Here is a 26,615-nt window from a genome sequence, read left to right as displayed (position 1 = left end):
CATTAATGTAGATTTTGTACCTACAATTGCGCGGATCACTGTTACAAAAATCAAATCGCATATGTTGAGTTATTTTAGCCTTCCTCCAATCAGCTTTCCCTTGCTAGTAGATTCATTTAACATCCATCGTGAAGCCAACTTCTCAACTGACCATAATTCATCACCAGTCTCAACGTAACAATTTACTAAACGGCAACGCTGAAAACAATCACTAAATTCATTCCAACGATGATAGCAGTCTTTGCCTATCATCATCCATGACAATATGATGTCCACACAAATTAACGACAAATAATTTGGAAAATACAAGGTTTACTTTGACAAAGCAAAATCGCGTTCATTTATGATAAACGAGACCATAATCAACCATATAATATGTACAAAGATATCTTTCAAAGTTTTGATTTATTGGAATGAGAATTTACAGTTTGAAATAATTTATTCCTCATCGTTGGCAGCAGGCTTCTTTTCATCACCAGTAGCACGAGCTGAACATAATCAGAATGACATTAATATCATATACATTCATCAATTAGTCAATCATGTAGAAAGAGAACACTTACTGTAGATAATTTGAGCGTGGTGGCGAGAAACAGGCTTGATCAAACCTTGGGATTCAAGTTCACGAATAGCAAGACGGGCCAAAGAACCGTTCAACTTAAGACGATCAACCAAAACAGATTGAGAGATAAGCTTGTAGGTGGGAACTTCCTTCATCATACGTTCGTAAGTGGGCTTATCGAGCATAACGATGTTGTTGGCCTTGTCCTTAACCTTCTTAGCGGACCACTTCTTCTTGGCCTTCTTTCCACCAGAGCTGGAGCTAGGCTTACCGGCAACGTCCTTTTTAGCCTATAAAATGGTTTGTTTAAAGAGTAAATGACTGATTAACAAAATCTGTTTGATCAGAATTTTCGAATTTGGTGTAGGGTCCACGATGAAAAATGTCAGGTTAATGTCGAAATTTGCAAAATCGTTCACACAGAATCTGTAATATTGTAAGAGTTTATCGTCCATCCATGTAAATAGTGATGGATTGAGTTTTTACTGAGTCGATACTGTCTCATGTTGTCTACTACAATCCATCGATTCTAAGATCCATCCATTGTTTACAATGCTTAAGCAGTGGGTCGTCTTTAAACATAGTATATCCGTCCAACATCCATTGCTATTTACTCCATAACGACTGTGGATAGATGGTCTTTGAGGTGATTTACTGCTGCCTACTGACATCTTTGATCCATGAACCCTTCACTATGAATTATGTGATACGCACCATATTGGATTAGAGGAGGAACAAAAACATTGGCAGCTTTCCTCTTCTTATTGTAATGCTGCAGTGCGGAGCCGGCTCTTTCAAAAAAAAAATAAAAACTCTCTTCCGGGGCGCTCAAATGTCGGACTCGTCCAATAATCAATTTAGCGTAGTAGGCAAATACTGTCCGCTTTATCTAAGTATTTACTGTGTTTTCAACAAGCACTAATGTCTCCGTTGTTGCACGCTATAAGGATTCTCTAAATTGCTTAACATTACAAATGATGTGAATTTTTCTTTTACTTTATTCATGACATTTTCAAATGTGAACAATTTTATAATAGAGTGTGTCTTCAATCGCATTTGAAAGTAGCATCACATTTCGTATGATGGGAATAGTATTGCATACACTGATTTTAGCTGGTTAGAAATTTGAAGTAGACTTATACACTGTTAACTCTGGAATTGAGCAAATCCGGGACATTCTTCCTGAAAAGGAAACAACTTACGTACGTCCTAGCCAAAAGCTGGATCAATCGGTATTTGAAAATATTTCTACTAAATATTAAAAGCCTTTCTGTGCTTTTTTTTTCCCAAATCATTGAAGGTTTTAACTCCTTCAGTTATTTGTTGCTATTGCTCTTCATATCAAGGCTGATTTTGAGATGGAGCAATTGAATTTTGATTGGATGAGTAATGATAACACATTAATGGATACACTCGCTACTATCGCAAACAGTGGTCCTGAAGGAATTAATCCCGTTGTTGATACATCTACCAACGGCGTGGACTTGAAAGTTTTGGATTTTCTTAAACAAGGATCTGAAAACGGAACGAACAGTTCAAATATTACTACGAACAATGCATCAACACTAACTTCACAACATCAACCCACCATGCAACCTCTGTTTCAAGAAATTCCTTCTTCAAGTCCACCTCCATCACAAAGTGCTCCACCCAGTACTAAAGACATTAGCCCTTCCTATGGAAAGGTATCGACTGATTCAACCTCATACAAGCATGGTGTATCATACATTCAACATAACAATAAGTTTGTTATAGTAGCACCAAGCTTTAATTCTAACGTGAATAATAAGCCAGCACTGAAACGAACTAAATTTAAGGAACCGATATTTGTCACGGAATCGCCTCAAAGCTACAGAAACCGTATAAAGATCAACACTAACAGCAGTGGCGATGATAACTCGGATGACGAAGCGACCACAAACATGAATAGTTCGACTTCATCTACACTAAAATCAATGACACCCAAAGAGAGAAGACAGTGGAGAAACAAGATTTCAGCAAGAAATTTCAGAGTCAGAAGAAAGGGTAAATATTTCTACCATGGGGAAATGCGATTTTCTGTTTAGCATCTGGTCATTTAATTAACATAGGAACACCCTTTCCATAGAGTATCTGTCACAATTAGAAGAAAGAGTTGAAGAGCAGGATAAGATAATTGCGGATCTTAAGAAAGAGAATGACGATCTACGTAAAGTTAATGCAGAGTTATTAAAACAGTTGTTCATAAAACCTGTCTCTCCGCCAACATCCACAGGAGACGAAGCAATGTTGAGTTATACGTCTGTTTCCGGTTCAGAAAGTCAAGAGCAACAGTCGCCAAATTCTAATTCATCCGTTTCTCCATTTACACTTGACAACTTATATGATTTCACGCATCTTGAACAGCAACCGCCATCATTAGAGACACAAACGCAACAAGCGACCTTACCATCCGTGGCTCCCCAAATGACAAATCCGGAGAATTTATTCTTCCTTCATCATGCTGCTATGCCTGATTGGGATTTACCTCGTATTTTAGGCGACAAAGTCAACATAGTTGATAAAGAACAGCATGAGAGAGAGGTCGCTCAACGACTTATGCGCGACTATCCTCTTTTAGCACCTGCATTGATTTCTTTGGTGTTACATCACACTGTTTCAATGGAATATGTTGCTAACCTTGCCAAAGAGTTTTCTAACGGGTTGGAAACAGAAGTTTTCAGTAAAAGTGACGATGATCAGGATACTTTACTCGGGGATGATGTGGATGATTTGAAGAACAAACTGGACTCTTTACATATCATGGCAACAGAAAGGCAGACGTTCAGAAAAAATAGCCTGCAGAACGACACTAAAGCAAGTAAGAATATCAAGGCTGAGCAAACATCGACATTGGAAAAGAAAGATCCTTCAGACGAAGAATTGGTCCGTAAAATGTTGACAGAACACTTCCAATACTATGTGTTTTTACGAGCTACGGGCATGTCTCATGACGAAATCATGGAACGAAATAGACCCTGCCTTTTAGGCGACACATCCCATTGTAGGACGAAAATGAGCAAACTCAAGCTCGGGCTAAAACAGGAAAATAAGAAGAGCTTCCAAACTATACAGAGTTTTTCGCGTGTCGCAGGCGAGCTATTGAAAAATCCTCAACGTATGACTCATGTTCGGGCAATCCTTAGGAAAGAAGTGTGCTCTAAACAAACTAGACAAGCGGTACAAGCAATGGATGGTTCTAAAATACCGATCTCACCATCAAAAACCCTTCGCATCGCACATTAAGTACTCTTATTGTTGCATACTTATCGATTGTAAACTCATCATGTAAATATTATACCATCTGTTCATTTTAACTTATTATAATTTATTCTTCCGTTTTTGCTCTTCATTTGGTTTTTCATATTCTTCTCAATAAAATGTTCACTTCTTGTAAACAAAAAAGCTGGTTTTTTGAAAGGTTTAAGGTCACTGTTTATTGAGGTTTTTTGTATTGTTTTTTGTTAAGCTATAGGTAATTCAACTACTTGATCTGCTCCAGGAAAGTCTGGAACATCAAACTCGAACTTCTTAGCAATGGAGGTAGGGACAAAGCGACCACCTAAAAAGTGCTTTTGTCCTTTGAAATGTTTTACGCAAAGTTTAGGGGCGGTTAATGACACTAATAATTCCGGTTGAAATTTGACATGCTCCGTGGGGCCTGTTTCAACGTGCCAGCCAGACGGAATATCTACAGAAACGATAGGCTTTGATGTGCTTTCAAAGATTTGGACAATTTCCTTGTAAGGATCACGTACTTCTCCTTGGAAGCTGAAACCAAATAACGCATCTAAAAGGATATGCGATTGCTCAACAATATTTCCTGTCTGCTGTTCAAGTTCCTTGTACACTGGCACGTCCAAATTTTTGCATTGAAGCAGTAAGCGCTATCGACAAAAATATGTAAAGTAGCTTTTCAGTGTCACAATGTCAAAAAATTCTACAGTCCTTTGTATTATTTTTACCTGATACAGGTCCTTCTCCGGTTGCTTGGGGTAGTATAAACTAGGCTTAAAGCCAAAATGATGCAAATGTCGTGCAGCTACTAAGCCGTCTCCTCCGTTATTTCCTTGAAGTGAAGCAAAGTGGTCAATTGTTAAGCACCTGCATAGGGTGAACGTCTACGTAGTTTGCCGTTAATGCTTACCTGGACCAACGCAAATAAGGATATTAGGTGTCTTCTTATGGTCAAATGATTTCTGAACAGCTTGAGCTACGCTTAATCCAGCTTTTTTTTTTTTTCAAGTAAAAAGTACAACCCAATGAGTATTAAAGTGAAAGAAAAAATTGTACGTTTTAAAATTCTCGAGATCTACCTAATTCCATGAGTTGGTCAATGGAGAAACCACCAGAGCTGGACATGAGCTCTTGGTCAATTGCCTGAGCAACTTTTTGCGAAAGATACTAAAAGAACATTTAGGGCAAAAAGAAGACGCGTATCATTTTGAGCAGTATATCGTTACCTTGCAAGCCATCAGGTTGGGAATGATATGCTGAATATTCAGGATAAGATAAGAACTGGTCAATTCAAGTAATATTTAAACTGTTCAAACTAAGCAACGGGCGGCATGAATTTTTTACGGCCATACAATTTATGTTGGTTTAGATTTAGACAACTTTTGAATTGTTTAGACAAAAATAGATCTTTTTTATATGAAACATATGCAGCTTTTTTTCTAAAACCGTATTCGTCATTCTTTAGATTACGTTTTTTTCGGATAATCAAAAAAGGTGATTTTATAATGCTTAAGGCGTATCTTTCAGCACGTTTTCTCTTTTGATATGTCATCATTTGAAAATTCCATAGAGATATCTTCCTGAAAATTGTACGTAGGTAGTGGTGGATTGATTCGATGTGGTGAAGTCATTATGTTGGTGTTCTCCTCCCTCATTTAGGTACCTAGTGATGATGTCTCTAGGTATAATAGTAGTGCTGTAGATAGGGATAACGTCAGCCTTAACATGAAGTCGGTGGGCTGACGCTAGGAGGGTTTATTGGCTTGTCTGGGTTGATCAAGGTATATTCTAGTGGAGTGTCGAACACGTTGATGATGCAAGCCTTTTCGCAGGAAAGTTAGGTCGGGAGTCGTTTTGATAATCTTTCAGGGATTTCAACGCGAATGCCATAAGGTCTATATGTACGAAATGGAAAGGTTTTGAAGAATGTTGGTACGTATAAGGATTGAGTATTTTGTTAAAATTAAAAAAAAAAATACCTGTCTAATGTGTAGAGCGTAACAATTTGGCCATTTTGTAATTCAGGATTCAAAGCTTCTGATTTTCGTGTTTGAGAAGGGAAAAAGTAGCCAGTGACGATGATGTTCAAAGAGTAGTGTCCAAATATCAGTCATTTTATTAAGTATGTGTAAAGTAGTTAAAGTGTTTTTTTTTTCAAGAGAAAGAGTTACCTAAGAAATTAAAAAAGTCTCAGTGGGATTTGTTTTTATTGTTGTCTGATTTATATATGATTAGTGAGTTGATATGTATGTTGGATGAGAAGCAATATTTATTGTGAATTTGTTAATGGGCATATTTTTAGAGGAAAGTAGTCTTGTTTTTAATGAGAATTTTGATTGTGTGATTGTCTGTAATTTGAAATTATGAAAGTGATTGGATGGTGGAAAATAAAGGGGAAAGAACTGTAGAATTTCATTATTATTTTTCCCTTTGAAGATGGCAATTTGGAGGTTAATTTTGATTTTGTTTAAAAGGAATATAGATTGTCTTGAAAAAGGGTATAAGTTTCTTCTATATTTACATTCTACAAGGCAATTATATGTGAGTTTTATTGTAATATTGTATGTATTGGTGCTTATTGTACTGTGTTTTTTTTGAGAGATAATTTCTCGTGCTTTTGTTGCCAAAGTTAAATTATAATGAAGATATTCTTTTAAACAGGGAAAAGATCCTTTCGCATTTTTTTTGTAACTTTCAGCTCTATTCATGTGCAAGTTAAAGAAAAGGCATAAGAATCAGGTTTAAAAGAATTCATTTGGTCGCTCAGACACATTAGAAGCTTTGACACCGTCCGTGGCTGTAGTATCATTATTTACAAGTTTAGATATTATGTAACCACGATCTCAACGCTGCAAAAAAACATGATGGTATCAGCATTTCGATCTTAATCCTTTTTCTAATTATCGCCAGAACGAAACTGGCGCGATACAAGGAAAGGTCTCTATATTAGTGTAGTTAGGTCTGCAAACTTTAAGTCATAGGTCTAAAAAGTCTGGTTCGTTCCATATAGTTACATCGCAGGTTTGTCTCAAAGCTAAATAAAACTGTATAGTAAAATTTGGAACATCATCATACCATCATAGGCTCCCTCAGCACAAAATTGTAACTGCCATCATTGAGCTACAATCCATAAGCACAGAAAATTTTTCGTCGAACCTATCTTTCAATGTTTAAGTTATAATACGTCTATTTTATAATACTCTTTCGAATTTTCTTGATCATTTATGTAAATCAACTGTTACAGCTGATTGGAATCTACGTCGATTTTACGCTATTGACTATAATATTGTTTTTATTTTTATTTTACATTCTTATGGTTACTTAGTCGCAATAATCCGAGAGGTGTCGACAACAGTCGTATTTCCTGGGTCTGAAATGGAACGTAAATTGGGCACCATCCATTTATAACAAATCCTATGAAATGTTTGAAAAGAGTTTTGCAAATAAAGGTTTGCAGTTGTAACATGTTTATTGCCAAAGGCGTTTGTCGCTCAAAACTAATCGAAGAAAACATTTTTGTATTTGAGTACTAATTATGGTCGATATCTTCTAGAGCTCTGTTAGACGGTTATAAATTGTGTAAAAGCTATTGCTATAATGTATTCAGTACAAGTTGTAAATCGCAACAGAAGAGATAGCTGATAACTGATTTAGTGCTTCTTGTTGGCAGCCACTATAAGATATAGCATTTAAAGATGAAAATGTTTGAGATAAACGTTTTGCATTATTCAATTTCCATAAACTTACAAGCAGGGTTTCTGGGATCGTTTCTGTATTCATCGCCTAATAAATGAGAAAGGTGTAATGAGAATATGCTCGAACAGATTACCAAACAATGGAGGGACTTACTATTGATCATTGCAGATTGAGCCTTTGCAACCAAGTAAAAAACAACGACACCACCGGCGATGAAAGGAGCCATAGGACGAAGAACAGGGGTGTTGAACTTACGATAACCAAACATAGTTTATTTTCGAAGAGTGAAAAATGTGGAGAGGCTAGGTACAGGAAAAGCGTAATTCACCAAGCAAACATTCAGGTCTGATGTGGGGGTAGAACTCAACTTCCAATCAGAATAGCAGGGGCAACGGATTATTGCACACCAATATTGACTTACTAAAAGAAAACAAAAAAATTGGGAGGGAAAAAAAGTTGACGTCATGTCAAGAATGATGAGCGTTAATACTGAGAAAACACATAACATTCATTACCTTTGCGAACGTTAAGCTATAGAACTTACGAACATTTTTCCATCACCAGCTAACCATGTAAGTTAAAAATCAAGTATAATCTTTAGTCATTATCTAGTCTCAGAAAAGATCAATTCTAACAAATCTATATTTCAAGAGAAAAGTATGCTAATTTCCTACAAACTTTGAAAAGGTACTACTCAACTAACGGTAACGTGCAAATAAAATTCGATGAGTAAAACATTGCTCATGTTTGTGCTATTATGTTATAGAAATATTACAGAAGTCCAAATGCCAAATGTTTACAACTCAAGGAACACTTAAGTAAGTTTTAACATCATCATCAGAGTCAACAACTCGAAAGATAGAGACAGATCTCCCCTTCGTTGACTGGATTAACTGTTATTATGATAAGTTTTAAAATCTGAGGACACCAACCCTCTTTCCTCGTATTCATTTCTTGATTGAGCTCGAGACAGAAATGAATATCAAGTGAACGAGAGCAATCTCCAAGCATTTACTCTAGAAAGCTTTAAGGATAATACTATTAGAGTAGCTTCTTAAAAAACAGTAGCTATTCTATTATTAAGTATTCTGAGATGTCCCTTCTTTCCGGTCAAGGCAAAAAGTTGTATTGTTTAAAAAATGATAGACTTATATCATACCCTCTTTGAACGCATAAGAGTACAGTCAGGCATTCTCATATGTATATTCTTTTGAATGGTACATGCTTAATAGGTGTTGTTACTTGATTACAAATACCAACAGGAGCGTTGCACTATAGCTACGGTTGGTTTAAGCTTTATTTTTTTCTTTTTCTTTGGTTCAACATTCATGTGTCATTTGACTGTTTTTCATTGGAATTTCGATTCCTTCATTTCAACAGAGCCTAGTTTACAGCCTAACATCAAGTAGATGTAAACTACTATCAAGGCAAATGGACTTGGAGGTCACTATCTTTCCACTAGATGGGAGGAATCCTTTGGATCATAATGGAGTGCATGAAAAAAATCTAAAACCCAATGAGACAAGCTTCAACAAGCCACAGATTTTTAATACTTTTTTTTTTCTTATAATTTTTTGACATTGTGAGGTATTTGGGTAACCAAAACTTGATATCACATCTTTCCCTTTATAAACTCCTTCCTAAACAAAGAGTAAATATTCAAAGAAACTGTTCTTGTAGTATCTCTTACGTTTTCTTTTTTAACTCATAAGTCACTGTTTCGCTACTTTATTAGAGTTTAATATGGCTGACAACATTAAAGACCAATCACTTCCTAAGGACGAACAAAGTCCAAATGAAGTGAAGAAAGATCAATCTCAATCTCCTCAAAAGCAACAAGAGGAAAAGAAAGAACACATCAAGCAGACGATTCCAGCACCTATTCCTGAAAAGAATGCTTGGAATGTTGATGTGAAAGATAAGAAACCTTCAGAGCTCACTGAAGCCAGCGCAGGTAAGCAGTCAATCACTGATTGTCAGACAAGAAGAAAAAAAGAAGCTTTTTGAGATTAATTCTAAAAAATTTTGTAGACTGGCCAGAGCCAAAAGAAGCTGCTGCCGAAAGCAACGATGACAATAGTGAAAAAGAAAAGTTTGTTGCACCCAAGGTTAAGAATAAGGGACAATGGAAGCCGTATACACCTACTATCGTTCATGCCTCCTCTCGTTCACGCAAAAACAACCGTCGCAACAACACTCATAAAAAACCTATCAACGGTAACCGTAGAGGTTCGAAAGCAAAGGACGCTAATAAAGAAAACAAAGAAACCAAGGACACTAAAGAAAATACAGAATCAAAAGATACTGACAACAGCAAGACCGATAATACCACTAAGGACGGCAATAAAGATACTCCAGCTGCTACCAATAGTACTGAAACTAAAGAGAATAACACAAAACCTGAGGACAGAAAGTTCAAACCTCGCACTATCCGTCCGAAGAATTCCTTCCGCCCACATCAACGTAGAGCTCCAGCATTTGTTAAGGTTGACGCTGAAACGTTGAAGTTGTATATCATGCAGCAATTGTAAGTTTGACTGTCTTGATTGATTGTGTATGCGTATGTGTTGTGATAGTCCACTAACATGATCAAAAATTATTTTTTTCTTTTGCACCCATTTCCATCTTGCAGTGAATATTATTTCAGTATTGACAATTTATGTAAAGATTTATACTTGCGTAAGCAAATGGACTCCAATGGTTTTGTCGATTTGTCTCTTGTCGCAAACTTCAATCGAGTGAAGGGTTTGACCACTGATATGAATTTAATCCGCGAAGCTTTGCAAAATAGCCAAATCGTCGAGCTTAAAGGTGATAAGATCCGTAAAAGAGAAGGCTGGGAAACATGGCTTATGCCTGCTGTCATCCCTGGACCTTCCCCTGTTAACCCTCCTATTCCCAAAGTTACAACAACTGCAGCTGAAGTCGCCAAGAAAAATGCTCCTCCTAATCCCCAACCCACTCTGGCCTCATTAGCGGGTACTACTCTATTACCCTCCTCAGTTCCTAAATTAAACGGTGAACGTCGCAAATCCGTTGCCAAACCCGAACCCAAAGATGATGATGATCTGTTTGACTTTGATGATGATGAAGACTGGACAGATGGACGTCGCAACGATACTGTTAAGAAATACTATCTTTCTGATGAGGAAGATGAGGATGACGAACTTGACATGGATGATGAAACAGTTGCTCGTATCATGATTGTTACTCAGCGTAAGATGGATCGTACTCATACAAGCTACAATCGTGCAAAGATCAATGAGGATATTTCAGAAATGATCAACGAAGGCTTGCACGAGTATGAATCTGGACTTGGTGCTATCAAGCAAAACAACGTGAAGATCGGTTCTGTAGATAAGGATCAATTTGAACAAATGAAGCACCGTGAACATCATCATGGTGAGCAAGTCGGCGCTCAACTCTCCAGCACTACTATCACAACAGCCAAGCCTATCAATAAAAAGGCTACTCCTCGTTTCTATGCTGTTCGCCCTGAATCTCTTCCCAGTTCCGCTTTCCTTGGAAGCACTCCTACCAAGGGTAGTGACCAAGGCCATGTTGGTTGGATCTTGAGTGATCAGCCTTATCATTATAACCCTAATGATCTTTTATCAACAAGTTATGGCAAATCACCTGCTAATGAAAGCTTCCTTTCTACCTCCATGGATGCTGCTCGCTCTTTCGGCACATCATTCCAACATCCCAGTCATGAATTATTGCGTGAAAAGGGTTTTGTGCAACACAAGTACTACAAGTATCATGCTAAGGCTCTGAGAGAACGTAAGCAATTAGGTGTTGGACAATCTCAAGAAATGAACACTTTGTTCCGATTCTGGTCTCATTTCTTACGTGACCACTTCAATAAGCGTATGTACAATGAATTCAAGAGATTAGCTGTTGAAGACGCCAATCAAAACTATAGGTAAGCTTGTTTGTATGCTGAGTGACCCGTAGCCGTAAGAAATGTATTAACATGCGTCTTCTTTTCAGATATGGTTTGGAATGTCTTTTCAGATTCTATTCTTATGGCCTTGAAAAGCGTTACCGTAAAGAACTTTTTGAGGACTTCCAAGACTTGACCTTGGCGGATTATGAAAAGGGTCATCTCTATGGCCTTGAGAAATTCTGGGCATACACCTATTATCGCAAAGATAAGAATAAGAGAGAACTCAAGATCATGGAGCAGTTGAATCAGTTGTTGAACAAATACAAGACAATTGAAGACTTCCGAAACGCTAAGACACCCGCTAAAGAATCTGATGATTCTTACAGAGTACCCCACCATGGCGTAAGTTATTAGAACTGTCCTCTTTATAACGTTCGTGGCCTAGAGTGACTTATCTTTCATATCTTATTTGTCACATTATAGAAACCTAGAAAGAGTGTAAGCGGGCCATCTGGCGCCCCTGTTGCTCATGCCAACCCAACCACTGCTTAAAAACACCACCCTTGTATCCCTAACCGTGTATTTCAAAAATTATATATTGCAAGTAAAGCTCTGAAAACAAGCATTTTAAGAATGTATAAAAAAAAAAACACTTTATTTCCTTTCCTCTCTCCTTTCTTTATAGAAATCTGTATCTTGAACCTTTTTTAATTATCTCATTTTTTTTATACATATACTAATTTTTTATACATATTTTTTTTTTTTTATATTTTATGGAATTTGTTGTAACTGTAGAAAAAGAAATAAAACTTTGAACAATGTAACTTGCCTGTTTTGTTAATATACAGTCGTGCATGAACGACTATCAAAATAGTGGTTTACAACTGCAAATGCACTTTTCTATTCTGACGTCAAAAGTAGGAACCACTATGGACGTTCACTGTTGATAGTTTTCTAACGGCTGCATCCATCAGTATGAAGATATGAATAGGTTTGGGGGCACCATAAAAATGTATAAACGCTGTGGTAGAGTTGGACTTCATCTTCCTACATGAATGACATATACAATACGTAAACTTCTGGCTTTTCAATCTCCACTGAAGGCTTAAATACTGTCTTCAATCCAAGCCAAGCAAAGTTTATGCAAAGACTTCCATCTCTTATCCAAAAATCAGTCTTTACTCGTTCATATTACTCGAAAATGCCACACGCAGTGACGATCGCTAAACAAAAAGTTATCGTGAATGGCTGCACGAATGACGATGAGTTTAACAAAGTGATGTCATTCGAGCCATTTAAAGACTGGTTGTCCGCCTTCAATAAACAGCAAGAAGAGCGTGAAGAAGAGCTCAAACTAGAATCTATTGACATTCAAAATATTGATTACTTTAAATCTGACAAGATTGGATTTATCAAATTCAAAACCAATGCGGTATATAATGAAACCGGTAAAAGTGTGCCGGGTATCGTATTCATGGTAGTTATACGCAATTACATGATGATATGCAATAATAGGCGTAAACAGTAACAAAAGATTTATTGACAAAACATTGACTTACACTATTACAGAGAGGCGGGGCTGTGTCAATGATGATCATCCTTAGAACGAAAGAGGAAAAAGATAAACTTATCCTGACACTTCAACCGCGTATACCTGTGCCCCATCTAAGCTTTCCAGAATTGCCTGCTGGTATGCTGGATGGCTCAGGCAATTTCTCCGGAACTGCTGCTAAAGAGATTGAAGAGGAAACAGGTATTGCAATTTAATATACTTGGGGTGAGCTCGAACACTAACTTTACTGTGATGTCTTGAAGGCCTCCAAATCAAAGAGAACGAATTAGTCGACTTGACAGAATTAGCCTATGGTGACCAATGGAAGGGGGCTTACACGTCTGCGGGAGGTTCAGGTATAGATTTATCTCTTAACAAAGGCTCAAATGAGTAGATTTGTGTTGACCTCTTTTTTAAAACCTGTTTCAATTAGATGAGTTTTTAAGATTATTCGTCTGCATTAAGCAAATGGAAAAGTCTAAAGTCGAAAAACTGGAAGGTAAACTAACTGGACTTCGAGACCAAGGTGAAAGCATAACACTCAAGCTGGTTAATCTGGAGGATGCATGGAAACATTCACCAGATGTCAAGTTGCTGTCCAGTTTAGCATTATATAACGCTTTAAAATCAAAAATTGACCAATAAAGAAAAGCTAAAAAGGAAATTCTTTTTTGCGCTTGTTTACCTTACCATTTAAAGAAATACCACGAAATTGTTTATTGTCAAATTGTAAAAGTTGAAAGCGAGAAATATCCAAACAGGGAAGTATTCAAAGATGATATACATAACAACGCAACAGGACCGTACATCATTTTACACAGAAGGCGCACATTTTGAATGATACAGTGTACAATTTTAATGGTATACCCTATTTTAACAATTGTTTTTCTGTTTCTTCACTTTTTTTGTCTGAAGAATTATCTTGTTCAAGACTATCTTATTAGCAAATTCAATGATGCAGCCTTCTGTTACTAAGAAAAAGGGCACCTTATCTTCTAGCACCGATAGCAAAAGCTTTACAATTGAAACAGCTTCATCTCGACTGCCAGCACCGTTGGAAAGGCTGAGTGCCGTTTATGAAGAAAAAACAATTGTCAATGAATTACAAGAGTTGCTCAATATTGATGACGAGGACATTTTCGACGATATCGAGCAACAGTCAGATGAAAGTGATGATGAGGTTGTGCAAAATCAAATGCCTTCCATTCGAGCGAGCTCAAAAAGCCTACAAAGAGGAAATTCTAATTCTTCATCATTCAGTCGTATCGAATATGTTAATACAATACTTAAAGAACGCCCTTTACCTAAAATTCCTGATCGCAGCTCTTCAAAATCTATCCCTGCAGAGGTGAGCAAAGTTCTCGAGGATTCGCTTAAACAAAAGAGAATGTCAGCACAGCAGTTATTCGAAATATTCAAAAACTTGAGGCTAGAGGAAGATGAAAATATCGATAGCCGCTCGGATAGTTCGGACGATAGCATGTACAACGACCCCGATTATGATATAGAAGAAATAGATAATGAGCTAGACGAGTATGGAGGGGTCTATAATTCAAAGTTGGAGATGCCGTCGTCGACAATCCGTACAAAACAAGCACTTGATATTTATTACAGCGAATATGTCAGCACTCACAGAGAAATAACACCCGTTGAGGAAGTAGACGAAGAATGGAAGGAAGAGGAGGAAGAGGAGGAGGAGGACAACCCTCAACAGAATGTACAAAAAGACAAGGATAATGATATGAAGGAAATAGCAGAAACTGAAGAGATGAATACCTCAAAACCCCTTACAACAAAACAGGCTTCACAAGAATTACAATTTAATGCTTTTCAAGAAAAGCTTACAGTCGATGAAGATGGTGTACCAAATTATATTTTGATGCCAACAGATCAGAATGAGGCTACAACATCACGACGCGCTTCGCTTGTCTCCATGACTGCACCCAGCCTAGTGAGTGAGGATAGCCATACTTCCGCTAACAATTCCTTACAGTCCTTCAAATCACCTACTTTATTGCCAGTTCAAAACTCTCCTGAAAACATTCCATCATCCGATTTGAATACGAAAGAAAGTCATTACACAGATTCTACAGCGCAACAAAGCATGGATGAGAAGCGTTACGATACTGTTAACGATATTAGCTCACTTTATGCAACAGCTCCGGATGAATTCATCAATGATAAAGAGCAACAAGCCAGACTTCAAACACAAGGAGCTTTTTTGAAAGGCCAAGCATCTAAAACAAGAGGAGCATCTCTTTACTCTGATGTTCAGAGACTTTCACAGTTGAGAAAAGCGCTTTCAACATCAACACTACGCCAAGTTGAAACGCCCATTAACAGCTCGAAAGTGCCGTCTCATTTAGAAAAGCCTCTACCGCAGCCAACCATTGATAATAATCCCTATAAAAATATGTATCTGCGAAGAACACCAGTGACATCTTTGAGCTTAATTCATGATAAAAACTCACTGAAAGTTTATCGTCGCATGGCAACGAAAACAAATGATAGGAATATTCAGTATACGTATACTAAGTATTTAATGCAATTGGTGTCGTTTTATGCTGGTTGCAATCAGCGAGATATTGCACTTACTCAAACAAGAAACCGCCTTCAAGAAGAAGCAGAGTACTGGATCGATCGATTAGCCAAGTCAAACTATGGTGCAGCATTATATACGAAGGGTCAATGGCATCGTCACTGTGGAGACGTGAAAGCACGAGGCATCTTTGTTGGTACACAATACAAAAAAGCAAATCATGAGAAAGCTTTCAAATGCTTCCAATTGGCTGCTAAGTACGGTTCAATCGAAGCATATTACGAGCTAGCAGAATGCTGGATGGTGCGTAAAGACTACAAAAAAACACTTGCTTGTTATAAATATGCTGCTTCGAAAAATCATGTGTTATCCCTTTACGTAAGTGCTCCAACTGATTGTACACAAGAGGTCAAAAGCGTAGCTAACATTTTTGGACTATCTTTTAGAAATTAGCTAACATTCATCTTCGTGGTTTACTCAAGCAGCAGAAGGCCATTCGTAAGGGATTAATCTATTTGCGACAAGCTGCTGATGCAAACCAGCCAGATTGTGCTCGCCCAGCCTATGACTTTGCTTGTATTCTTCTGAATGATCTGAAAGCGATTGATTTAGAAAGGTGAGGTAGTTCTAAAGACTAGTCTTTCTCTGTGAAACATTACAGGACTGACGTACCAAACATTCATATACTATATTTCCATAGCGAGCCATCTATTACATCTTATTATATAGCACCTGATGTTCACCAAGCTGCTTATTACCTGCAAAAGGCGGATAAGTTTGGTTTGGTATCTGCGACTTTTCGTCTAGGGCAACTATTAATGAAGAGTAATCAAAAGTTCGCGCCGAATGAAGCGGAGGCTTTCAAATGCTTTGCTAAAGCTGCAAATCGGGGTCACGAGGATTCTATGATTAAATTATCTCAATTCTATAAAAGTGGTATACCTGGCCTTATTAGACCACATTTAATACTGGCCTTTCAGTGGTGCCAAAAAGCAGCAGAAAATGGCAACGAAGAAGCAGAGTATATACTCGGGTATGAAATAAAATTACTGAAAGTATATAACCGGTATAGTACTTAAAAAAAAGAATATAAATGTAGGACGTATTATGAAGACGGAACTGGTGTACACCCAGATGAGACTCTCGCGAAGGAATGGTTCAGTAAATCAGCCGTTAAAGGTTACGCTCCTGCATTGAAAAGGCTCTATCCTACTATGCAAGACAATTGCGAAGAGATATCTGAAGATAGTAGTACCCACAAAAAGTACTATCATGAAGAAAATTACAGATCCTCCTTATTAAAATCCCGGAAAACGCGAGCGTCAGATCCAAACTGTCGAGTCATGTAAAAATCCATCTGCGTCTTTCATTATCATACACAACGCCAATCGCTTTCTTCTATAACCTATAATTTGTCAGTCCACTATTTACGTCTTTTATATTATTTATTGCCATCTCAATATCATTTTAATAAATCTTAAACCAGCCTTTAAGAGCCGCTCTTCGTACCATACTGTCTGGTGTATGTTTATAGAAATGTCAAGGATAAACCTCCTTTCATGCTGACAGCTTATATCAAACCATCTTGCGTGTACCGTGCCTGAGATTTTTGGTTCTCCAACCGAATCGGTAAAAGAGCTACCCAACGTCAGAGTTTAAAATTTTATCAGTGTAGGATCACAGACTGGTTCTTGCTATTAGCCTAAGGCTTGTATATCAGAAAACCGAAATATTTTTTTTACATTGCGACTAGTAGTTCTCGACAAATAGCGACAAATCTTACGGTGGATATGCCGAAATTTTTTAAAAGGTCATTGTCGTTTTGTACTTAAATTCCCAATCATTTATTAACTGAAGTTACTTGTGATTTTCCCTGTGCAGAAGTTACTTCTTACGCGCGTTTAGAAAGCATTATGTAGGCTCCGATGCAGTCGTTAGCACTATGTATGGAATTTTTTCAGCCATTATGATATTCTATGGGTTAAAGCAACGGAAGCCAAAACCATTGCTGCGGAGCACAGCAATGAAAAGTGCAAAGCTGCCTTAGGACTCGATTGTAGCGTGTATATCAACGCAGGTGATGCTGACAGCATGGCTAGAGTGCAATAGTGAGATTGCACATATTCTTTGTATGGGTTCTAGCTTGACTTCGTAAGTCAAATAGTGCAAAGCAACTCTGCCCCTCAATTTTTATTTTTAAAAGCCAACCCCAGCTACAAGTCCAAGGGTTTTAAAAAAAGCTTAAAATGCGTCTCCACACCTTTTCTCCAGCAGTGGTATTGACCCACAACCTATAATTATAATTCTTACGCATACATAACAACACCTTATAATGTTGCATCGCCGATTTTTCTCCACTGGTTCTGCAGTAGCCGAAAACTATTATAAAATAACCTTAAAGCGATCGACCATTGGCACACCAAGTGATTTCCGAGCAGCAACAAAGACACTGGGCCTTTTCCGTTTACATCAGACAACATATAGACCTGTTAATGCAACAAATGCAGGCCTTATTCTCAAACTCAAAGAACTTGTCAATGTCGAAATTGTGGACCGAATTCCTGACAAGTCTGAATTAGCGGCCAAAAAACCGCCAAAAGGTTATACAGTTGTTGGCAACAAGCTCTAACGAAATCGACTTTATCATCCTACTTTTCGCTCTGTATTATATCACTTCTCTTAGTCTTCTCTTATGTAAGAGAGAGTATTTCTAAACGTAAGCCTATAGAACAGCAACTTGTCAATAAAATACTAGTAAAAAGGTTCTGTATTGCTGTATTGAAAAGCAAAAGAAAAAAGGATCAAATTGTTACAATTTACCTTTCCATTAGCAAATATGAGACCAGGTTTCTATCTTTATTTATTAGAGAGGCATTACATTATTTGATCGTGTGGTCCTTAAAGAGCGGGGGTGGGTGGGATTTTGACATGTCTTCCAAATAGATGTTATGCACTGAAAGGGAAACTGTCACGAGTCAGCTTTTTGATTTCGGTTTTTGTTCCTGACAGCTGTCTCCAGAGTATAAAATCGAGGCCAAATAAAAGTTGTTCTTAAAAATGGTTTCTTAAAAAAGACAATGGTAGATGATGATCAAGCACTAAGCAAGCTTGTACAAAAGCTCGTCAAAGCACCGGTAAGCCTAATCTTGTTGATTGTCAAGTTTTGATCTATTTAACATTTGGGATCGCTTTAGATCGGCTCGTCAAAATGGAGGAATGCGTACGACAAAGCTAAAAACATCATTCGGTTTGAGAAAGTTACGAGCATCAGTCAAAGTGAAGTGAATAGTCGATTCAATGGGTATGCAAACCTCTTTCATTACACTTGAAAGACTCAACTACCTGTCTACACATACATCTATCTAAGCGCTCTTGAAATACTATACAGATTAGTGGAGAAATTCAGTATCATAGGGAACCAACGGTTGTCAGAAAGTTTAGAAGAATACAAGGCTGAACTTTTCAAGACGTCCAGATCTTTGACTACAGATGAAGAACACGTAAATAGTTCAGTATGGACATGGAATTGCACCTATAACTAAATTAAATTGTTATGTAGAATACGAGTTTGAAATATGATATCCTACATCTGTTGTTGGCGTTATCATCATCTGAAAACCAAGACGATACAACTATACCAAAACTGAATGAGGTGGAATCGGAAACATACAGTAAAGATTTAACATGGGAAGATATTATTCAGGACGATCCATTGGAGGGTGATCACTGGAAAACCAGCCTTGAGATTTCGTCAAATGATGGATATATTACTGAAGAGGAGATCGAGTATGAATATGATTATGAAAGTAAACCAGACCAATGCTCAATTCAACAGGTATAACCAGTCAATTCTTGATACAAAATGTTGTTCATGTTTAATAATTTTTGAGATGGGGGGGATTGATAATTTATAGATAGCAGATGATATACAATTGGCATACCCGATTGATATGGATATTGACGAAAGAGCGGATCAAGAAGGATTGAACATGCTGGTTTCCCAACAATATTGGAGGCATGATTATCATTTAGAAGAAGATAGCTTTACGGAACCTAAACTGCTGCGAAACCCTTGTCAAACTTACAAAGCAGCAGAATGGTTTCGATATGGTAATACCGATGACAGGGAAAATCGAAAATTGGTGACAGAAGCAAGCATTCTGAGAGAAGTCCTATCTTTATTCAAAGGCTACGAAAGTGTTATATTTATTAAGCGAAACGATAAGCTGGTGGTAAGATAATTTTTAATGATTTACTAGCACCGAAGCAATCGACTCACTTCAGTTATTCTTAGTGCAATGAAGAATTTGCAACACAGCATATCAGTCAAGGTGCATTGAAAAATCTGTTGAAAAAGTTCTGCTCGGCAGGCAACATGTTACAAAAGCTAAGACAGCATAGCATGGAGAATATACATATTACTAGTTTCGGCAAAACTAACCAAGCATTTGCGAGAACAGTCTACAATTTACTCAATGATTTTGACAGAACCATCTCAAAATTAGAAGGAAGCACCAGCTTTATTACTGATGATGCATCAAAAGCAATATCCTTACTCAAGCTTCAATATGAATTAGAACCACATCTTCAATACTTTAAAGACCTTTATGATATTATTGAAGGCGCCCCTTACGAAAATGATGATTGCTGCGCTTTATCTGTGTATCTTATTTGTACATTGTATGAGCAAGCATTGACCTGTCAGTCTTTTCAGCAGCTGAAGACATTCAACGTCATAGTAGACGTGATGAAAGAAACAATTGCTGCATATAGTAGACTGATGGATGAATGGATATTCAATGGAACACTCGCAGAAGATGCGGTTGGAGAATTCTTCGTATCCAGAAATGCGGCTGTCCACATGGACAGCCCCGACTTCTGGTCAAAAGGGTATACGTTGAAAACGCTTCCTCAGAATTTTTCTACGCATTTTAAAAACCCTCTGTTCAGTGAGATATTTCTGAACCAAGTGTTTTTCACTGGTAAAGCTGTCAGTTTGCTTTTGAAGTTACACAAAATGGTAAGGCGAACGATTGTAATGTATAAAGTAGAAAATCAATGAATAACAATGGTTGAATGACAGGTGCCCGATAAAGTACAACCAACATACAGGCCCTTTAGTGAAATAATGTCCAAGGTTGTGGGAAACGGAAAACAAACATCAACCAGTCCTTTAGTACGCCATCAACAAACGTCGGAAAATCGTGACATATTCACTTTGTCTTTATTCCCGTTGGCTGATACTTCCCCAATCAAAACATATGACACTAAGTTATCTAACAGAGAAGAGACAGCGAGTGATTGTAGAGGGAGAATGATTGAACAAGAATTATCCAGATGTGTAAAAATGTACATAGAGAGCCCATATATGACTGCAGCCAACATGCTCAACGAAACGCTTCATAAGAAAGGTGGCCTTCAAAATCAAATGAAGCTTTTTGCTTCTATTTATTTCATGCTGGAAAACAATTTGATGCACTCTTTCTGCCAAACACTATTTGAACAGATGGATAATAATAATGAAGTATGGTTTGATCAGCGAATATTGAACCGAACATTTCGAGAGACCTGCGATCTGAATGGATATCAAGAAACAGCATTTCTTGAATTAAATCTTGGAGAAAGTAGCGATGATACCCTCAACAACCGAAATGGCTACAAATCAATGGCATCTAAGCTTGAACTCATTACGTTTCATGTGGAGGTATAATTAATGAATTGATTTATTCGCCATGTAAAACCACAGAGCGACTATTTGTATTGTTAATGCTGATTTCCTGACGCTTCATTTAGATACCATGGCCATTAAATAATTTTATACATGCAGATTGCTTACTCGACTATTCGAAGGTACAGAGATTTTTACTTAGGTTGAAACGCGCTAAATACGTACTGGAAAAAAAGACATTGTTCCGTGATATGAAGATCAAAAGTGACAAACAAGCTATGTACTTTTATTCCTTACGTATGAAAATGATTTGGCTTATTAATTCCTTCTGGCGATATATTATGACCACTGTAAGTTGATACAGTTAAGCCTTAAGTTCTTTTTTACGAATGTCACGAATCTAACAAATGTTGCAAAGATACTTCATGCGGAAACTATCGAGTACCGCAATCGATTATCCGTTTTAAAGGATGCCGACGAAATTACTGCATTGCACGACGCTTATGTACGTCGTATCGTTGATAGATGTTTGTTGAATGATAAAGTAAGTTAATTGACCCTTTTTTTTTTTCAAAAAAAAAATTTCCTCCTTGTATCAATACTAAGTATTATACATTAACGTTTATCAAGGCGACTGCTATTAGAAAGTCACTTGTCAGTATATTTGATTTAGCTGAACAGATGGCGATACTGTTCAAGGACTATTTAGAACACACAGATCCGAAGACACAAATTGACCCGAATCGCATTAAACAATTTGACTCAACAATAAAGAATATTGAAAAAAGCTTTAATCGTAGCAATGATTTCATAGCGACCAGCCTTACAATTATGGGAAGAAAGGCCAACATGCCTTGGTGTAAGTACCAAAGTTCTGTTCGATTGTAGTAATTTGAGTTTCCTGTTTGACCTACCCTCTTTTTTCTTTTGTTAATAAATCAATTAATTAGTCGAAGCTTTAGGTCTATCGCTATCATGTCAAGTTGATAAGCCTCTTCAATAAAGAAGAAGCACGATACCCAGTCTATTAGAATAATAATTTAGTATTTATGCGATAGAAACTTATTTATTATACAATTATGCATTGGTATATAAGGTATATAAGGTAGATGATAGTAAGCAAATCAAAAATTTGACAAGAATAAAAATGAAACTAAGTAAAGCATCCTTCCTCCCAGTTGGTGTTAAAGGGTAAACGGTGGTTTATGTTTTATGGTATCTGTTCAACAGATGGTTTCTCAGTCAATGAATCGTTTTCACGTTCAGATCTGGGAGAAGTGGTGGTGGAGGTGACGGCGGCTCCATCTGCAAACATAGCCTCTATTTCTTCCAAACTTTTACCCTTTGTTTCAACAAACCAGCGCCAGACAACAAATAGAGCAACGAGATTCCATGCAGCATAAAATATGTAAGTTGCCCAACCGATGGCTTCTAGTAAGGGAGGTGTAAATAATCCAACTGCGAAATTGGATAACTATAGGCGAGAATGAATGCATTCTTTCAACGTTAGGCATATGCAACGGGTGAAATTAGAGAAACAACTGTCATTGATGCGTCTTACCCAATTTGATGCTACGGCTAACGACATGCCTTTAGCTCTCGTACGGAAAGGAAAGATTTCTGCAGGGTCTAATAGCGTTAAGGTATGATATGAATATATATATTATAAGCATATTATGACTAAAGGAGAATGTAACCAACAAATGGAAAAGTGTGAACTTACATAACCAATCGACACAAGCCCATGTAATACCGAAGGTGCCTACATAAACCATGGTGAATGTAATGACAAGAATTGCAGAAGTTAAGCCCAGTGAGATCTTGTTAAAAACTGCCATGAGAACGAGCCATAAGATCATAAAGAAGCTTCCATACATGAATAATGGACGTCTACCGACACGATCTACCAAAAATGCAGCGATAATAGCACCTGAGAAGTAAACAAGTGCTGTAAATCCAGCAAAAAGAATGGTTTGGTTGCCTGGACCCAGAACCGCTTCATACATTTTTGGTGCGTAGTACTATAGAAAATGAAGAAGAGCCTCATATCAGACACTGTCTTTCTCTCGTCCACTGTTTTTCTAAGAATTCTTTCTAACGTTACCGTAACAATGTTTATACCCGACATTTGTCCTAACGCTTGAACAGCTATTCCGATCCAAGTTCTCTTTTTATAAGTTGTAAACATCTCTTTCCAAGTGGGTTGGCCGAGTGTTGCTTCCATTTGCAAAGTGGTTTTAATCTCATCATATTCTTCAGTGACGTCGGGGTGATCTTCATCCCTTCCATGCATATTGGCGAGCGTCGTTATGGCTAACACGTCCTTACTTTTTGAAACAAGATATCTCGGCGATTCTGGAAGCGCTGTGGTGCCAACGGCAAGAATAAGAGCGAATGCCACTTGCAATAATAATGGTCCGCGGAATGACCATTCACTGTCCACGTAAGTAAATCCATAATCAATGAACTCTAAAAGCAAACGGTTCATGGTTATGCTTTGGAGTTGTCGTCATTAGGTATGGTAGATGCATTTCTTGGTTTTACCTGATGCTGTGTAGCCTAACATATTGATACTCATGCCAAAAACGGTTACTTTGCCTCTCTATGTAGTACGAAATCATTGTCAAAAGTAAGGCTTCCTACTCGTACGCAAATCTGTCATCATCTAAAAGGGTTACTTACGTTGTGAGCTCTACTCAATTCGGCTGTATAGACAGGTAAACAGGTGCTCAAAAATCCAATGCCAAAACCTGCAATTAAACGTCCAAACATGATTTGTGTCAATGTCACCGCTGCTGTCTGAAGGACACCGCCAACGATAAAAACGGCAGAGCCTACCAAAATGGTCCACCGACGTCCGATCTTGTCCATACACCAACTGGCTAAAGAAGTAGTTGCCCAAGCACCTAGTTCAAATATAGCAACCACAAGGCCCTGCATCGTGGCATTTGGATAGCTCATTAGACTCAACCAGCGATCATTGACGAGAATACCAGACATGACTCCTTGATCATCTATATGACATTATTCGAAAGGGGAAAGTTTTAGATGTCATTGATGTGTAGACACTTTTATCTGATTGTTCTTTACGCCTTACAGCCGAATAGAAATTGTCCAAGTGATGCAAAGCCAGCAACAGAATAGAGTAAGGCATTTCCTCGTAAAAGTCTCTTCATCCTTTCAAGTTCTCTTTTTTTTGCGGATCAATCTTTAAAAGTTGGGCAAGAAAAACAAAAAAAAAAAAAAAACCAAAATAAGAGATGACGCTATTTGAGTCAAGGCCGTGGGTGGGCTTTATATGTCTCCTATTTTCGCTTGATGCCTCAGGGTTCTTCTGCATCGAGATACTGCTCGGTTTTTTTATGTCCCGGCTAATAAAAATTCACACACAAAATCACCATTGAACAAAGTTTGAAGGACGTGAACAAGACGAGTACAATCTATTTAGTTTTTAGTTTAAGCTTGTCTATAATCATTTCTCAGCTAATGAGAATCCGTAAACTGATGTCAGCTCAGTTGAACATTGCCAAAGCTGAAAAGAAATTTAGCGCACGTGTTTTTTATTCGAAACACTACGAAATTTACAAAACTTGCGGCTTTGATCTACTCTGAATCATACAAATACTGCTATACCACAACCCTTATCGAAATCAAGACTATTTGTTATTAGCTTCTAAAGTATTTTTGTATCACAGATCTCAGAACTTTTTTGCTAAGAAAGAGCATTTCCCCGCAATTTCTGTAACAATTCAAATCCAGCCAATGCAAACAAAGCAGCGGAAAGCTGGTTAAACAGAAAAAGAAACCCATTGACTAATACGATGTACACCCACTTCTGTTCAACATAAAACCCGAGCAACTCTATTGTAACAAACTGTGTTTTTCTTACGAGCGTAGTAACTCGACTGTAACATCGGTAACGAGCGAGCCTGGCATGCTACCGATCAAAAAAAAAAAAAAAAAAAAAAAAAAAAAAAATCCGATTCGCTGTTCAATGAACTTATCAGGATATGCATTTATCCATTACTTGTGCAACAAAATGAGGTTCCTTTTTCATGCTTTGGCCTTTTTTTTTTTTTCTCACAAAGCATTATTTTTACTTTCCCTGTATTTTTGGTTTTCTTTCTTTACATTCACCTCTGGTTTTTTTTTACTAGATTTTTTTTTTATCATGCTCTCGAAATCATCCGCGCAAAATGAAGGTCAAGAAATGACAGTTGCCAGCTGGCAAGAGATCGGTTCTATTCAATTATTGAATAAGCAAGTCCCTCTCTTGAAGCCTGGAGAAGTGCTTGTCAAAGTAGCGGCCTCTGGTATATGTGGTAAAGTGAATGAGAGTCACTAGAGTATCTGTAGAAAGGCGGGGGGAGGAGAAATAGGGGTTGGTGAGGGATTACTATCCTCCATCTCCTGTTTGAAAAAAAAAGAGGAACCCACTGACGTGTATGCATTTTTTATTGGGGAACTGCTAGGTACCGACCTGCACATATGTCATGGAGAAACACCTCATGCTACTCCAAAAGTCGTGATTGGCCACGAGTTCTCTGGCTATGTTCATTCTTTTCATCCTGAAACCAAAGCTTACAACCTTCAGGTAGGAGATTTGGTGGCTATTGATCCCAACATGCCGTGTAATCAATGTACTTTTTGTCGCAATCAAAAATACCATCTTTGCCCCCACTTATTTTGTATCGGCGTGACAGTGGATGGCGGTATGTCTCACTACGTGGCTGTGCCTGCGCGTGCGGCCATGCCCATTCCCAAAAAGACGAACGTCGATGGTTCGAGTGTGGCTGCCGTGACACCTGAAGTAGCTGCTTTAGCAGAGCCCTTGTCTTGTGTTGTGCATGCTATCGATCAAGGGCATATCAAAACAGGAGATCGCGTATTAGTGCTCGGTGCCGGCCCGATAGGATTGATGACGACTGCCCTGGCCTCTCTGAGTGGCGCTCACGTTACGGTGATCGAACCAAATGAAATGAGACGACAGACGGCAGTTCAATCTTTTGGTGCTGCTGAAGCAGTGGCTCCTGGCGTTTTGCCTGCTGTGAGAGGAGAACTGGGAGAAGGATACGATGTCGTGTTTGAATGTGTAGGTCGGCCCGCTACGTGTGCAGAGGCCGTCCGTTTTGCCAAGGCGGGTGGTATTGTGGTCTGGGTAGGCGTCACCAAGGTAGACGATCGTGTGCAAGTGGCTCCTTTTGAGATTTATCGTAAAGAATTAACGATTACATCGACCTATACCAACCCTTATGGAATCGAGAGAGCAGTCAACATCTTGGCACAAGGAAAAGTGGACTGGCAAGCATTGATTTCTCATCAATTCAAATTGTCTGAATTCAGTGATGCATGGGAAGTGTTTAAGGCTGGTACTGGATTGAAGGTCATCATTGCCCCTTAAATGTATTTCACGTTTTACTCTTTTAATGTTTCCGCAATCACTTTTAAGAGCAT

At 37.9% G+C, this 26,615-nt stretch overlaps 11 protein-coding genes across 11 annotated transcripts; 7 read left to right on the top strand and 4 right to left on the bottom strand.

Annotated features, from left to right (window-relative positions):
• Positions 1-180: 180 nt before the first annotated feature.
• Positions 181-1,286, bottom strand: BDF20DRAFT_994430 (S25 ribosomal protein-domain-containing protein). The gene is made up of 3 exons (XM_053085397.1): positions 982-1,286; positions 564-852; positions 181-488 (listed from the first exon to the last, which is right to left on the bottom strand). Exons 1-3 carry the CDS (start codon positions 1,015-1,017, stop codon positions 439-441), a joined length of 375 nt encoding a protein of 124 aa, XP_052936323.1. The 5' UTR covers positions 1,018-1,286; the 3' UTR covers positions 181-438.
• A 291-nt stretch (positions 1,287-1,577) lies between these two features.
• On the top strand, positions 1,578-3,975 carry BDF20DRAFT_499606 (uncharacterized protein). Its single transcript, XM_053075610.1, has 2 exons — positions 1,578-2,587; positions 2,670-3,975. The coding sequence occupies exons 1-2, from the start codon at positions 1,921-1,923 to the stop codon at positions 3,824-3,826; spliced, it is 1,824 nt and encodes a 607-aa protein (XP_052936322.1). The 5' UTR covers positions 1,578-1,920; the 3' UTR covers positions 3,827-3,975.
• Positions 3,976-4,044: 69 nt separating this feature from the next.
• BDF20DRAFT_835405 (YjeF N-terminal domain-like protein) lies at positions 4,045-5,055 on the bottom strand (the record flags this gene model as incomplete). The annotated part of the gene is made up of 5 exons (XM_053078836.1): positions 4,045-4,467; positions 4,546-4,649; positions 4,728-4,808; positions 4,897-4,984; positions 5,044-5,055. 5 exons carry the CDS (start codon positions 5,053-5,055, stop codon positions 4,045-4,047), a joined length of 708 nt encoding a protein of 235 aa, XP_052936321.1.
• Positions 5,056-7,000: 1,945 nt separating this feature from the next.
• Positions 7,001-7,907, bottom strand: BDF20DRAFT_869164 (ATPase, F0 complex, subunit J). The gene is made up of 3 exons (XM_053080984.1): positions 7,667-7,907; positions 7,565-7,600; positions 7,001-7,490 (listed from the first exon to the last, which is right to left on the bottom strand). The coding sequence occupies exons 1-3, from the start codon at positions 7,779-7,781 to the stop codon at positions 7,468-7,470; spliced, it is 174 nt and encodes a 57-aa protein (XP_052936320.1). The 5' UTR covers positions 7,782-7,907; the 3' UTR covers positions 7,001-7,467.
• Positions 7,908-9,109: 1,202 nt separating this feature from the next.
• Positions 9,110-12,175, top strand: BDF20DRAFT_869158 (uncharacterized protein). Its single transcript, XM_053080983.1, has 6 exons — positions 9,110-9,164; positions 9,249-9,467; positions 9,545-10,040; positions 10,146-11,438; positions 11,507-11,804; positions 11,886-12,175. Exons 2-6 carry the CDS (start codon positions 9,257-9,259, stop codon positions 11,952-11,954), a joined length of 2,367 nt encoding a protein of 788 aa, XP_052936319.1. The 5' UTR covers positions 9,110-9,164; positions 9,249-9,256; the 3' UTR covers positions 11,955-12,175.
• Positions 12,161-13,672, top strand: BDF20DRAFT_869154 (uncharacterized protein). The gene is made up of 5 exons (XM_053080982.1): positions 12,161-12,222; positions 12,321-12,879; positions 12,972-13,155; positions 13,218-13,310; positions 13,388-13,672. The coding sequence occupies exons 2-5, from the start codon at positions 12,544-12,546 to the stop codon at positions 13,597-13,599; spliced, it is 825 nt and encodes a 274-aa protein (XP_052936318.1). The 5' UTR covers positions 12,161-12,222; positions 12,321-12,543; the 3' UTR covers positions 13,600-13,672.
• On the top strand, positions 13,651-16,992 carry BDF20DRAFT_869144 (uncharacterized protein). The gene is made up of 4 exons (XM_053080981.1): positions 13,651-14,195; positions 14,259-15,871; positions 15,940-16,109; positions 16,194-16,992. Exons 1-4 carry the CDS (start codon positions 13,907-13,909, stop codon positions 16,570-16,572), a joined length of 2,451 nt encoding a protein of 816 aa, XP_052936317.1. The 5' UTR covers positions 13,651-13,906; the 3' UTR covers positions 16,573-16,992.
• A 745-nt stretch (positions 16,993-17,737) lies between these two features.
• Positions 17,738-18,387, top strand: BDF20DRAFT_869142 (uncharacterized protein). Its single transcript, XM_053080980.1, has 2 exons — positions 17,738-18,215; positions 18,314-18,387. Exon 1 carries the CDS (start codon positions 17,826-17,828, stop codon positions 18,120-18,122), a length of 297 nt encoding a protein of 98 aa, XP_052936316.1. The 5' UTR covers positions 17,738-17,825; the 3' UTR covers positions 18,123-18,215; positions 18,314-18,387.
• A 66-nt stretch (positions 18,388-18,453) lies between these two features.
• Positions 18,454-22,416, top strand: BDF20DRAFT_869139 (Spc98 family-domain-containing protein). Its single transcript, XM_053080979.1, has 11 exons — positions 18,454-18,627; positions 18,688-18,794; positions 18,882-18,993; positions 19,053-19,328; positions 19,408-19,725; positions 19,788-20,513; positions 20,577-21,197; positions 21,287-21,511; positions 21,580-21,705; positions 21,792-22,020; positions 22,112-22,416. Exons 1-11 carry the CDS (start codon positions 18,571-18,573, stop codon positions 22,162-22,164), a joined length of 2,850 nt encoding a protein of 949 aa, XP_052936315.1. The 5' UTR covers positions 18,454-18,570; the 3' UTR covers positions 22,165-22,416.
• BDF20DRAFT_819177 (general substrate transporter) lies at positions 22,372-24,337 on the bottom strand (the record flags this gene model as incomplete). The annotated part of the gene is made up of 7 exons (XM_053077439.1): positions 22,372-22,635; positions 22,723-22,790; positions 22,885-23,182; positions 23,266-23,630; positions 23,706-23,763; positions 23,844-24,175; positions 24,259-24,337. The coding sequence occupies 7 exons, from the start codon at positions 24,335-24,337 to the stop codon at positions 22,372-22,374; spliced, it is 1,464 nt and encodes a 487-aa protein (XP_052936314.1).
• Positions 24,338-25,371: 1,034 nt separating this feature from the next.
• BDF20DRAFT_818878 (chaperonin 10-like protein) lies at positions 25,372-26,562 on the top strand (the record flags this gene model as incomplete). The annotated part of the gene is made up of 2 exons (XM_053077411.1): positions 25,372-25,483; positions 25,634-26,562. 2 exons carry the CDS (start codon positions 25,372-25,374, stop codon positions 26,560-26,562), a joined length of 1,041 nt encoding a protein of 346 aa, XP_052936313.1.
• Between the last annotated feature and the right edge of the window lie 53 nt (positions 26,563-26,615).

This window comes from Mycotypha africana, assembly GCF_025528875.1.
Source record: "Mycotypha africana strain NRRL 2978 chromosome Unknown BDF20scaffold_5, whole genome shotgun sequence".
Classification (NCBI taxonomy): domain Eukaryota; kingdom Fungi; phylum Mucoromycota; class Mucoromycetes; order Mucorales; family Mycotyphaceae; genus Mycotypha; species Mycotypha africana.
The sequence above is the reverse complement of the archived record's forward strand: the minus strand, read 5'-3'. Positions and strand labels throughout refer to the sequence as shown.

Coding starts and splice junctions, on each gene's coding strand:
- BDF20DRAFT_994430 (XM_053085397.1), bottom strand. CDS start 1,017: ATGGACGATAAACTCTTACAATATTACAGATTCTGT. Junction 853..981: donor TACAATATTACAGATTCTGT/GTGAACGATTTT, acceptor ACCATTTTATAG/GCTAAAAAGGACGTTGCCGG. Junction 489..563: donor CCACGCTCAAATTATCTACA/GTAAGTGTTCTC, acceptor GATTATGTTCAG/CTCGTGCTACTGGTGATGAA.
- BDF20DRAFT_499606 (XM_053075610.1), top strand. CDS start 1,921: ATGGAGCAATTGAATTTTGATTGGATGAGTAATGATAACACATTAATG. Junction 2,588..2,669: donor TTTCAGAGTCAGAAGAAAGG/GTAAATATTTCT, acceptor CCCTTTCCATAG/AGTATCTGTCACAATTAGAA.
- BDF20DRAFT_869164 (XM_053080984.1), bottom strand. CDS start 7,781: ATGTTTGGTTATCGTAAGTTCAACACCCCTGTTCTTCGTCCTATGGCT. Junction 7,601..7,666: donor TCAATCTGCAATGATCAATA/GTAAGTCCCTCC, acceptor CTCATTTATTAG/GCGATGAATACAGAAACGAT. Junction 7,491..7,564: donor CGATCCCAGAAACCCTGCTT/GTAAGTTTATGG, acceptor TATATCTTATAG/TGGCTGCCAACAAGAAGCAC.
- BDF20DRAFT_869158 (XM_053080983.1), top strand. CDS start 9,257: ATGGCTGACAACATTAAAGACCAATCACTTCCTAAGGACGAACAAAGT. Junction 9,468..9,544: donor GCTCACTGAAGCCAGCGCAG/GTAAGCAGTCAA, acceptor AAAATTTTGTAG/ACTGGCCAGAGCCAAAAGAA. Junction 11,439..11,506: donor GACGCCAATCAAAACTATAG/GTAAGCTTGTTT, acceptor TCTTCTTTTCAG/ATATGGTTTGGAATGTCTTT.
- BDF20DRAFT_869154 (XM_053080982.1), top strand. CDS start 12,544: ATGCAAAGACTTCCATCTCTTATCCAAAAATCAGTCTTTACTCGTTCA. Junction 12,880..12,971: donor TGCCGGGTATCGTATTCATG/GTAGTTATACGC, acceptor ACACTATTACAG/AGAGGCGGGGCTGTGTCAAT. Junction 13,156..13,217: donor AGAGATTGAAGAGGAAACAG/GTATTGCAATTT, acceptor GATGTCTTGAAG/GCCTCCAAATCAAAGAGAAC.
- BDF20DRAFT_869144 (XM_053080981.1), top strand. CDS start 13,907: ATGATGCAGCCTTCTGTTACTAAGAAAAAGGGCACCTTATCTTCTAGC. Junction 14,196..14,258: donor AAGCCTACAAAGAGGAAATT/CTAATTCTTCAT, acceptor AACGCCCTTTAC/CTAAAATTCCTGATCGCAGC. Junction 16,110..16,193: donor AAAGCGATTGATTTAGAAAG/GTGAGGTAGTTC, acceptor ATATTTCCATAG/CGAGCCATCTATTACATCTT.
- BDF20DRAFT_869142 (XM_053080980.1), top strand. CDS start 17,826: ATGTTGCATCGCCGATTTTTCTCCACTGGTTCTGCAGTAGCCGAAAAC.
- BDF20DRAFT_869139 (XM_053080979.1), top strand. CDS start 18,571: ATGGTAGATGATGATCAAGCACTAAGCAAGCTTGTACAAAAGCTCGTC. Junction 18,628..18,687: donor AAAAGCTCGTCAAAGCACCG/GTAAGCCTAATC, acceptor GGATCGCTTTAG/ATCGGCTCGTCAAAATGGAG. Junction 21,706..21,791: donor GATGTTTGTTGAATGATAAA/GTAAGTTAATTG, acceptor ACGTTTATCAAG/GCGACTGCTATTAGAAAGTC.